General features: G+C 34.5%; 1 protein-coding gene across 1 annotated transcript; it reads left to right on the top strand.

Moving 5' to 3' along the window:
* The first annotated feature begins 4,938 nt into the window (after nucleotides 1–4,938).
* LOC124947618 (osteocalcin 2-like) lies at nucleotides 4,939–12,528 on the top strand. Its single transcript, XM_047490026.1, has 3 exons — nucleotides 4,939–5,096; nucleotides 9,167–9,408; nucleotides 12,458–12,528. Exons 1-3 carry the CDS (start codon nucleotides 4,939–4,941, stop codon nucleotides 12,526–12,528), a joined length of 471 nt encoding a protein of 156 aa, XP_047345982.1.
* The last annotated feature ends 391 nt before the right edge of the window (nucleotides 12,529–12,919 follow it).

Here is a 12,919-nt window from a genome sequence, read left to right as displayed (position 1 = left end):
ATTTAATCGATTTAATAAAAAAAAAAAAAAAAAATACGATTGCTCTGATCTCCCTTTATTGCGGAATTATTATTATATCAAGAAGAAAAACGTAACGTTGAGTTTACAATTGATGATCATTTACAACGTTGTAAATATTGTAAATCCTTTAAAATCAAATCCGATTGTTTTTTAACTTCGATTGTTATCTTACATTTTACATTTTCAAAATCTAATAAGATATTAATTAAAGTATCGTTATCTAATGTAAAACAAAATTTCAAATTTCTTAACAATAAATTTACGTTTGATTTTACTTTTAATTCGCAAATATGTGATTACAAAAACAAAAAAAAACAAAAAAAAAAAAAAAAGGAAGAAACAACAAGAAAAAATTTCGCGAAAAATCCTTCGATTTTTCATGAAAATGATGAATTTGATTTTATTCAAGTTTGAATTTGACCTACAATTGCGTCAATTTGATTTCTAAAAAGGTTCAATTAAACAGAATACGAAATCTGTACTCTCAATAGAAATTATCGTCATTTTATTATTGAATTTTTTCTTTGAACGATACTTCCCAATCGTGCTATAGATTATTGTACTCTGAAAAAAAAAAAAAGAAAAAAAAAGAAAAAGAAAAAAAGGAAAATAAAATACATCGACGAGACGTATATTTCCTGTCACAAAATATTTCAACCGACGTCTCGTATGTATGTCACGTATGATATATACATCAACGAAGTCAACAAAATTTTCTCGATTTAATTTAGATTTACTCTTTGTACGATAATTAACGTACTCTTGTATAGTAACGCTTTGAAAGTGCAATAACTCGATAGAAGGTATTTCTTGATAAAAAAGAAAAATAAAAAAGAAATAAAAAGCCTCCCCCTGCCCCTTCCCCTGTGTCAAGATGGACAGGCGATAAGGATTTGTTTACGAACTACGACGAGGATACAAGATCTCTTTGAAGTGTTTTCACATCAAAATTCGAACCGCATTGTTGCAAACAATCCCGCCAACTTTACGATACAATACGATATTTTTCATATTACATTATATCAATCATTTTCATATACATACGTATAGAGGAAAATAATCGCAAATTTTATTCCGTACAAAGCAACGAACAATTTATTGCAAAATTATGGCGTCGCTACGAGTTTAACGATATTTACGGTTTACATTTCTTAAAGGATGCTTAGAAAAATATCCTCGCTAGGGATTAACGAGAGATCAAATGTACTAAAGGAGTCTTGAATAGATTAAGAAAAGGAAAAAGAAAAACAGAACAAAAAAAAACAAAGAAAACAAAGAAGAAGAAGAAGAAGAAGAAGAAGAAGGGAAAAGAAGAAAATGATGGCGCTATAAGAAAAAAAGAAAGGTGAAAATAAACGAGACGACATCATGGAAGAAAGGAAGAAAGAAGGATGGAAGAAAAAAAGAGAGAAAAAAAAAAAGAGAAAAAGACGAAAACACTTTGAAGATAAAGATTTGTAGTAAAGTAGTTCTCGATGGTAGAGGAAGTGGATGTGGATATGGATGAGAGAGAAGAAAGGTGGGATAGAGGGGATAGAAAAGGGAGATAAAGAGAGAGAGAGAGAGAGAGAGAGAGAGAGAAATGGTATAACTAATTCAATCGACGATAAACGCTCACTCTAAAACGATTTCGTATTTTAATGCTTAGTCGACGTTAAGACGCGACATTTGTTAGTATTCGTTCGATCTCGTTGCTTGGCAATAAATTCAAATCGATCTATTATAATTTCTTCCCCTTCTCCAATTCACTTCCATCCTTCTACGCTCCCCTCCCACGATCCTCATCTTTTATCCGCGACGAGACGAATATAATAGAGAGAAGTCGATTGATCCCAACGATTAGTCTACCAATTAACTCAAAACCGAAGATATTGATCTTCGTTTGAATAAACGTCGGGGTATTGTTAAAATCACGAAATCTAGTGGTTTCACGGTTAGACGACGATCATAAATTTTGACTAATGGCCGACGAGAAGTAGAGAATTTAACGGGCATTAAGCCAAGATGGAAGAGCCATGAAATCGTTTAAATGCGCTTATAATATTTTCTACATGTACCTATTTGTCCGCTTGAGTGTGTATACGTGCATGTTCATATTTATGTATTTGTATACGTGCGTACGTCTCTCTCTTTCTCTCTCTCTTACTCTCTCTCACTCTCTATCTATCTATCTATTTATTTTTGTTTCTTTTTCATTACCTCTTCTTCTTCCTCTCACTGTCTCTCTCGCTCTCTCTCTCTCTCTCTCCCTCTCTCTCACTCATTATCTCTATCTCTATCTTTCTCCCGGGGCACGCATTTTCCACGGCACGAGCTTAACCAATGTCACGATGCTTGTATTTCCCATGAATAGTTCATGAGCCTGGTGTCACCTACACAACAAACTCGTGCGGACGTAAGTGCGTTTGTTTCCTGTCTCATATAAATCAGAGTGTGTTGTGCTTGAAAATCGCGTCCCGCGAGCGTTTTGTAAACAACACTCGCGCGACACTCGCGAATAATGATAATAATAATAATAATAATAATAATAATAATAATAATAATAATAATAAACACTTGAGAGAAAGAAAGAGAGAGAGAGAGAGAGGGAGAATGTAGGAACGTAGTCTCTACCGTGAAAAAACTTTTTCTTTGATCCTCGAGCGAATTAAAAAAGAGAAAAATAAATAAATAAATAAATAAATAAATAAATAAATAAGTAAATAATGAAAATAAATATATAAAGGGAAAAAATTGAGAGAAGGAATAATGAAATAAAAGTACGAGTATTAAAAGGGTGACCGACGATATTTCGTATATCTTTTTTTTCCTCTTTCTTTCTTTTTTTGGTTTTTTTTCTGTTTTTTTTTTTTTTTTGTTTATTATTCCTTTTTCTCTTTTCTCTGCGACGAAAAGCACTTTTTTTTTTTAAAAAAGTAAAGAAAAATAAGAGAGCATAGAAAAAGGACATGTAGAAAGAAAAAACGGAAAGAAAGAAAGAAAAGAAAGGAAAAATGAAAACAAAAATAATGCTCCCCATTTTATTTTGTCTCGATGAAGAATGACACGAGTTAGAACATTTTCTTTCCCTTTAATTTTCTTTTTCCTTTTCTCATTCTTCCTTTCTTTCTTCTTTTATTTTCCTTTTTTCTTTTCCTTTTTTTTTTTTTCCTTTTCTTTTCTTTGTTTGTTTTTACCTTTTGACTTTTTTCCTTTAATTCTTTTCTTTTTCTTTTCATTTCATTTCTTTTTTCTTTCTTTTTTTTTTCTTTCTTTTTTTTTTTTTTTCAAACAACGACCTAGTCGAGCATGAAAAATTGAAATCGAACGACCGAGAAAGACGCGTCTGGCGTAGGAAAAGATTTTGAAAACATTTCGCAACGTTTGCATATACGGGATTCCCGTCAACGAGACTCCAGGGCTTTTCCTCTAACGACGGATTTTTCTTCCAGGAGCAAAGCAAACACGTACTCCCGCAAAGAAACGAAACGATCGAGAAAAGAGAGAAAGATGGAAGATATGAGAAAACTTTACTTGAATATTATCCTATTCTTTTTCAAGAATGGATAGAAATGGGAGAGGGGAGGGAAGAATGAAAAAAACAAAAAAAAAAAAGAAAAAAAGAAACGGAAGAAAAGGATTTTCAAAGGACGCACGCGCGCGCGCGTCAATTTCGTACGTATAAAAAAAGAAGAAGAAAAAAATTCCTTTAAAATAAACTTAATTTAATTGTATTTTATTTTATTTTTTTTTTCACAATATTCATATTTTATTATAATTTATACAAAATTTATTTATATATTAAATTTGAATTTAATATTAAATAAGAATTTTTTTTATATAATTATAAATCATAAATTGATAAATTGATAAATTGATAAATCATAATGTGTACGTTTGTATAAATGTGTGTGTGTGTGTATGTGTGAGAAAGAGAGAGAGAATAAAATTCTTTTAAACTAAAATTAATTTAACTATATTTCATTTTTATTTTTTCACAATATGCATACTTTATTATAATTTATATAAAGTTTATTTATATATTAAATTTGAATTTAATGTTAAATAAGAATTTTTTTTTATATAATTATAAGTCATAAATTGATAAATTGATAAATCATAAAGTATACGTGTCCGAGAGAGAAAATGTGTATTTGAATGAACGAATGTGTATGTTGTTGTTTGCGTTTGTATATGTATGTTGATATTTGTGTTTTTGTATGCGTATATCGGAATATTATATTCTCCAAAAGAATATTTCTATGATTAATTCATATTTCGTTTTTAAATAATATTATTTTAATTTTTTTCAAATATCTCAATTAAATTATCTACTTTAGCTCATTGCAATCTATTATATAACAAAAATTTATTTTTCCTTTTTAAATCTTAAAAACGCGAACAATTTGTATATGAATCATATATATACATATATATATATATAAAAAATTATGCATGCAACGTTGAAAAACGTTGATTTCACATTCGAATGGTAATACGATTTCGATGAGGAGAAAAAAAAACACACACACACACTCACAGAAAAAAAAAGAAAAATAAATAATAATAATAATAATAAAAGAGTCAAAAAAAAAGAAAAAAAAAAAAAGAAAAAACAAAAAAACAAAAGAAAGACACGAACGTAACAAAATTTTCGCCATCGACACGTTTGTAATCTTTCCTTTTTGTTTTTCTTTTTTTTCTTTTTCCTCTTCCTTTTTCTTTCGTTTCTTGCAATAATAAATCAATTAGAGAAAGAGAGAGAGAGAGAGAGAGAGAACAACAAAACAAAAAAAAATAGATCATCGACCTGACAAACGTGATCGTTAAATCGTTGTTGCGAGAGGCTAGTCGCGTTTGCGTGTGAATTACTCCACGTTGTTGTACTTCATTTCAACGGCCAAGATTAGAATGTGAAACAATACACGTTGGGAAACAATGAGCGACAATGAACGAGAAATGTGGGTGGACATGGCCGGTCGACTAGACATGCCTACGAAGAAATTCAACTCCATTCTCGATGTTTTAGCTCCTGATGCTAAGCGGTTAAAAGGCAAAAGCAAGACCGTTTGGTCTACTACACAAGCTGACTACTGGTCTGGTTGTTCGTGTAACAGGAAGCTGTGACACGTTTATTTCCTCTTTCTCACTCTCCCTGACTCTCCCTAACTCTCTCTCTCTCTCTCTCTCTTGCTTCTATTTCTTTCTTCCTTTTTTTCTGAACGACTGTTGCTTGAAAAAAAAAAGAAAAAAAAAAAAAACAGAAAAAAACAAAAAAAGAATAACAACGATGAGAGTTCGAAAGAATTAAACTGTTACAGGAAAATTCACTAGTCAAATAAATAAAAGATGTTATTTTTCTTTTTTCTTTTCTTTTTAATTTTTTTTTTTTTTTTTTTACGCAATCGTTTCCATCATCATTTCATTTTTTTTTTTCTTTTTTTTTTTTTTTGTTAAGTATACAAACAAAACTTTACCTATCAATCTCAAAATCGAACGTAACCAACGTGACATACTAATTTCATACTAATTTCAATTAACTCGATACTTTCAATACTTTCTATTTAATTAAACTAAATCATAGTGAATCGTATTGTTATACTAATGTATTTGATTAACCCGTACGTAATGTAAATCTTTTTATTATTTAATGTACTTAACGTACTTAACGTAATATTATATTATAGTATTCTATCGAATAAATAAATAATCACAAATAAGTAATCACGAAATTCTCAGTACGTTGTAATTAAATAACCCAGAGTATAATTATATCTGTACAACGGAATAACATAATATTACATTATACTATACTATTCTATTAAATACAGTACACATTCTAATACATACTTAAATATAACACAAGATTCTCGATATGGTAGAAATTAATGTGATAATGTAATGGTATATTATTTAGAATGATTAGTTAATTAATTAATTAAAGATATTTGAAACTTTTGGAACAAGATCTTCAGATTGAAATGAAAAATGTTATTATATGATATTTGAGAGAATCGGAAAAGACAGTAAGGTCGATTGAGAGAGTAGTCATGGTGTACCGGAAGTAAACGTATTCAGAATGACGAGACAGAGAGCAAGCGTCGGTTTATCCATTCCAGACAATGACGATGGGGCACCATGATGCAAACCGTGTGTCCATAGAATTGAACTCTCTCTCTCTCTCTCTCTCTCTCTCTCTCTCTCTCTCTTTCTTCCTCATACATATGCTATCTCTATCTCTCATATACATATATATATACTCGCTCATTCTCTCTTTGGTCGACCCCTTTCGTCCGTAGCTGCCGTCTATCTCGAGAGCCAGTGTACTCTATTGAATTACACTGGAGACCGACTCTCGCTTGTAGAAACGCACGCGCGCAAATACATCTATGTTGTGTTGTATACATACATAAATGCATGCATACACGCATTCATACATACATTGAGAGAATATAAGAGGGAGAGAAAAAAGAGAGAGAGAGAGACAGAGATATATAAAGACTTATACACGACTTGTACAGCCAACGTTAGTACATACTATTCGGAATGGTTGTTACCAGTCTGTGTTTGCATGCATTTTTCTTTCCCTCCAACCCTAATGCTTGATGTCCTCGTGACGGCGTTCTTTCACGCTCGTCCAATCGGAAAAATTTACAAGCCCATGGATCCCGATAAGAATATCAACGTTGATAACTTCGACGTGTATTAATATTTCTTTTCTTTTTCTTCTTCTTTTTTTTTTGTTTTCTTTTTTTTTTTTTTTTTTTTTCTTTCTTTTCTCCTTTTCTTTTCATTTGGGACTATTATTAATGCATCTCGATGTTTAACCCGTGATCATTTGCAAAAAATATAATATAAAGGAAAAAGAAAAATGAAAGAAAAAGAAAAGAACGAAAGAACGATCGAAATGTCGACAATTGTTATCGAATATTTATTTGTTATCAATATATTTTCAATGAGATCAATTTTACGAACGATGATAATAATAATAATAATAATAATAATAATAATAATAATAATAATAATAATAATAATGTGTTCCGTATGTGAAATATAAAAATAAATTTGTAATATATTGTTCTATTATATTTTAAATACATTATGTTTTAATTACATATAGTCATATTATTTGTTAAATACACACATATATATATATATATATATATATATATATGGTAAGTGTAATGTACGTATGATCAACGATGATGATATCACCGAAAGACGAAGAACTGACCGACCGATTGATATTCGTTCGTGCGAGACTACAAACGCCGCGAAATTGCAAATCCACTCGATTGATCCTCCGAATGAATATTTAAGCCCACCCATCGCTAACACCAACACCAACAACAGCAGCAGTAACAGCAACAGTAGTTAGCAGCACCCACCATCACTAACACTACTATAATCACACACATGCAACAGAGCCGTCACCGATGCCAATACTCTTGGTTGTCGTCGAGCGTAACGTACGAAGACAACCAAATTGTTCCTTCATTGGCATTCGCCGGAAAAAGGGACTTTTTCGGTGATTTATTTCTCCTCCTCCCATTTGCCTTCTCTTTATCGAATCTCTTTACCATTGCTTCTCTCTCTCTTTCTCTCTTTTACTATATTTCCCTCTCTATTTCTCTTTCTCTCTTTCTCGCTTTTGCTTTTTCGAAACGTTTAATCAACGTTGATTATTCGATATTCGTTTAAAAAAATAATTTCATCAATTTCAAAATCGAAAAAGAACATTCCCTCTTTTTTTTCTCTTTGCCCACCATTTTAATAGTATTAAATTTGTATACAATTAATCAATCGATCGTTCTTTTTCCTTTCTATTTTTCTCCCTTCTCTCTTTTTTTTTAGCTTTAATCCAAACCGAGACAAAAACGAGCGCGAAGGATTCTGTAGAAATATTCTTTTTTTGTTATGTTAAAGACGAAAAAGAAGAAGAAGAAGAAGAAGACGACGACGACGAAAGAGATAACAAACGAAAAAAGAAAAAGCAGTGAAAATAAGGAAGAAAAATAAATGAAGAGAAAGAAAAAAAGGAAAAAAAATAGATTCGTAAATATAAAAATGTGGGATTTATCAGGGGAAGGAGAGAAATAAAAATTGGCAAAGAGATAGGATCGTCGGACATTTTTGAATATTTTTGAAGCACTTTGAAGATAAATAAAAATCTCGTTATCGTGATGTTTCATCGTTCTATCGATGATACGTACGTATCAGCTCACGAAATCATATTCTCTCTCTCTCTCTCTCTCTCTCTCTCTCTCTCTCTCTCTCGGCGAATATAATGAGAAACGTATACGAGAGCTATCGGTGGTGTTGCACTTGAGAAATTCGAGACTCGCAATTCCGTGGGAAACCAGAAAAGCCTTGCCCATAACTTCGAGCTCGAGCTTAATTCCGGCACAATCGTAGTTCGGAGTATCAATTTCAATCGGATATCGCGGAGTTTGCCAAATACGGTAGACATAAGTGATTTAATTGGAACTTGGCGAATTTGGCAAGGAAAGATCATCGGGCGAACGTCTGTTACGTCTCTTCGTTCTATTCCCCCCCTCTCCGGCCCCTCGATTTCCCCCATTCATTTCAACCCTCTCTTTCTGCTACCATTCGTACGGTATCTCCTCGTCACCCTCATCCCGACTGCTCTCCTTCTTCCACGTTCTAACTCTCCTATAGTCCTATGACCCAACCCTTTCCATCTTTCTCCTCTATCTCGTCCTCTTCCATTTTCCAACTATGAATATTAATCTCGAAACGAGACGGAATCGAGCGCCCGGTTTCCTCAATCAATTTATCTAAAGAAAATTTGTCGTTACTTGCCGACCGACAAATATCTGTCGGGATTTGTTAACGAAATAGAAAGAGAGAAAGAGAGAGAGAGAGAGAGAGAGAGAGAGAGAGAGAAATACAAAAGAAAGAAAAAAAAAGAAAGAGAGTATTTGAGAAAAAAAGAAACAGAGGAGATACATAAAAAAAAAAAAAGAGAAAAATAATAATAATGAATTCTCGGAGACTCCGTTGTCTGGAAAAAAAAAGAGATATGTATATATAAGAAAGCGAGAAAAATTTCTATTCAGTCGTATATATATACATATATATGTGTGTGTGTGTGTGTAAATATATCTATGTATGTATAACGCGTTCCATAAAATCTCTCCAACAGTTATAGCAATAGCGGTAGGAGTAGTAGCAGTAACAGCAATAGTCAATGGAACCAGCAGCTAGCAGCAGCAAACAGCAGCAGTACTAATAGCACTACTACTACCACCAACAGCAATAGTATCAGCAGTAGTAGCAGTAGCAGTAGCAGCAGCAGTAGCAGTAACAGCAATAGCGCACGGTTAACAATGCCTTTATCCACGCTCGCGACCAACGCCGAATCAACGAGAAGAGACGGGGCCGCTTGTAGAACGTACGCTCACGCACTCGACTTCCCCTCGTCGCGTCGTGCGTCTGTCGAAAGGAGGAAAGGAAAGAAAAAAAGAAAGAGAGAAAAAAAAAAAAGGAAAAAGGAAGGCGGGATGGAGAAATAAAAAAAAAAAAAAAAAAAGAAAGGAAGAAGAAAGAAGGAAAGAAAGAAAAAAGAAAAAGAAAGGAAGGAAGGAAGGAAGGAAGGAAGGATAAGAAGAGAAATAAATAAAAAAATTACGACGCGTGAGGAGAAGACGATGCATCTGTATTCTATTTATTCGAATATGAATATACGTAAAGTTACGTCGTCGTCGTCGTCGTCGTCGTCGTTGTCGTTGTCATCGTTGTCATAGTCGTAGTCATCCACCTCCTCGACGTCGTCGTTTCTACGACTTCGCGATTGATAACGCGAGAGCGAAGAATAGAAGAAGGTGGGAGCGGAGGGCGGGGGGAAGGGGTGACGCGGGAAAAAAAGAAGAAGGAAGAAGAGGAGGAGGAGGAGAAGGAGAAGGAAAAGAAAAGGAATGAGAAGGGTAGGAAAGAGGTAGGGGGCAGAGAAAAAAACGGGAAAGAGTAAAAAGACTATACGAGAGAGAAAGAGAAAGAGAAAGAGAAAGAGAAAGAGAAAGAGAAAGAGAGAGAGAGAGAGAGAGAGAGTGAGAAAGAAAGATAGGGTGGATTTGAAAAGAGAAAGCGAGAGAAGCTCACGGAGTGCGAGAGCAAATGAACGAGAAGTGTGGGGTGGAAAGAGTTCGAGGGAGTTGGAAAGGGGGTGGAACGGGCGGGGGCAGTAGCGGTAGCGGTACGGGGGTGGAGGATAGGGGGGAAGTATTGGAGTAGAAGAGGGAGAGGAGACGTGACGCGTGGCATCACGTGGTGTATTGATCGTCTCGCAGCATCCGCGAGAGCCATTCCGGCTGCCAACCTTCCCTACCTACCCCAAGCACTACCCCTTCCCCTCCCCACTTTCCTCTCCGTCTAGCCGCGCTTGCAACCCACCCCTCTTCTCTCTCGCTCTCTCTCTCTCTCTCTATCTCTCTCTCTTCAGTACCACTACCCTCTACCACCATCAGCACCACCAGCAGCAAACAGCATCCTCCAGACTGCCTCCATTCTCCTCCGTCTCCCCCCTGTTCCCTCCTCCACCAATCTCTCAACCCCTCAGTCACTACTACTGCTACTGCTACTGCTACTGCTACGTCTACTACCATTACTACTACTATTGCTCCTACTACTACTACTGCTACTGCTAGTACTAGTATAGCTTCCATCACTACCACCAGCCTAACCCTCGTCGTCGGCAACTGTTCCTGCAACAAACCACCCCCGCAATCCTCCGACCCTCCCCAACCGAAAGCCCGTCAGACATCCATCCTCGTGTATCCACCGAGTTAATTATTAAATGCATCGTCGTGCCTGCCATCCTCTGCGGACTTCCAACCTTCCAACCAGCCCCCATTGCCTCCCTACCGACCGCCTTCCCTCTACCCCCCCTCCGACCCTCCACCCATTCCCTTTTCCCACTTTCCTTCCTAACCTTCTACCCAACCGTTCTATGTACATACGTACGTTTGTCCTACAACAACTATCTACGTGTCTTTCCTTTTCATCCTGGAAAAGCCTTCTTTTTCTTCGAAACTTTCGAATGTTTGACTTGGAACTATATCTCATATTTCTGTTTGTCTCTATATCTATCTTTCTTTCTGTTCTCCACCCCCGTCCCTCCCCACCTTCTCTCTCTCTCTCTCTCTCTCTCTCTCTCTCTTTCTCTCTATTTATTTATTTATCTATCTATCTATCTATCTCTCTTTCCGTTTCCATTTCTTCTCTTCGATTTTTCTTTCGAATTTCATTGATTTGCGCGATCGAACAATATTATACGTCTCTTCAAAAATCTATCGTTCTCGTTTGAGAAGAAAAAATTCTTTCAAAGATATTCGAAATAGTTGAGATGATCGCCTATCGCTAACCTGTTGAACGGTTTACGCGCGGAACGTTTTCTTTATGCAAATGCGATACGAACGAGTTAAATACGTTTCTTCGTCGGGAAACTGAAAAATCATCTAATAAGAAAACGAAAAAAAGGAGATGACGAAAAAGAAAAGAAAAAAAAAAAAAAGAAAAAGAAGAAGAAAGAAGGAAGAAGATGGGAGGGAAAAAAATCAACGAGCGGAAAAACAACTTTACCGAGCTCTCATTTCCGTTACCGTGTTATAATGCGAAAGTAGCACGAATTGGGGGAAGGTAATCGAGGGAGTGGGGGGGGGGGGGGGGGAAGGAGGGAAAGGAAAAAAGAAAAAAGAAAAAGGATAAAAGAAAGAAAATGGAGCAAAAATGAAAATGGTCCGAGAATGTTAATTCGTAGCGCTTTTTGCTGAAATTAATTTGCAGAGAAGGAACCTTTCGTCGAGAAACGTCGATAGGAAGCAATCAAAGCGTCGAGGCGTGGCCGATTACGAATTTTCACACGAACTCTCTCTCTCTCTCTCTCTCTTTCTCTCTCTCTCTCTTTCTCTTTCACTTGCATAGGAACACACATGAAAGCACACGAACGCATGGAAGTACACATGCATCTAGTCATTCACGAACTTCACTGAGCGAATTAATCTCCCGTAAGTGTTTCGATCGTATCGATCATGTCGCGTAACCACTGGCCCTCTCGTGTTTTCTACTGCGTGATATGGCCTTTGAATCAAATTCCCACACGCGACGTGCTTCTTTGAACGAAAGAATTACGTAAAATTTAATTCATATGATCGACATTAATATTGAAATTAATAATATCGATATTCGTTAATTTATCTCGTATCGTATCGTAACTTTAAAACTATGACGATAAATTATACAATGAAATTAATATTGGATCGAAGGTCAAACAGAGAGCTTCATTTGTGGATACATATATGTATATATATATACATACATATATATATATATATATATATATATATATATACGTATGAAATGCTAATACTATATCATATTCTTCTTTTGAAAACTGTCGGAAATTTTCGTTGAAATTTCATGAAAACCATATTTCCAGACGCTTTCAAGTGTATCCAAGCGAAAGGATTTTCAGTGACTCCAAGCGTCACGTTAAAATGCAGAAAGTAATTTATTTATAACATTAAACTTTAACTTTAGCTTTTAATTAAATATAATCATATAATATTCATATACTTATAAACGATTTTAAATAAATATAAATATATATATATATATATATATATATATATAGATATAGCTACACACACACACACACACAATACACACACACATTTGTAATATATACGAGATTTACACATATATACATATATATGTACGTACATGTATATACGTCGAAAATATTTATCGATCGAAATCTAAATAAATAAGTTAAGTATTTTAAATTATTCCCGTTGGATGGGTACCTTTTCACGAAAAATAAAAACAAAAAGGATAAAGGAAAAAGAAAAAAAAAAAAAAAAAAACGGAGACAACATCATCACGAAATATTCCCAGAAAA

The sequence above is a fragment of the Vespa velutina genome, chromosome 3 (genome assembly GCF_912470025.1).
Source record: "Vespa velutina chromosome 3, iVesVel2.1, whole genome shotgun sequence".
Classification (NCBI taxonomy): domain Eukaryota; kingdom Metazoa; phylum Arthropoda; class Insecta; order Hymenoptera; family Vespidae; genus Vespa; species Vespa velutina.
This window is presented reverse-complemented; position numbering and strand designations above follow the sequence as displayed.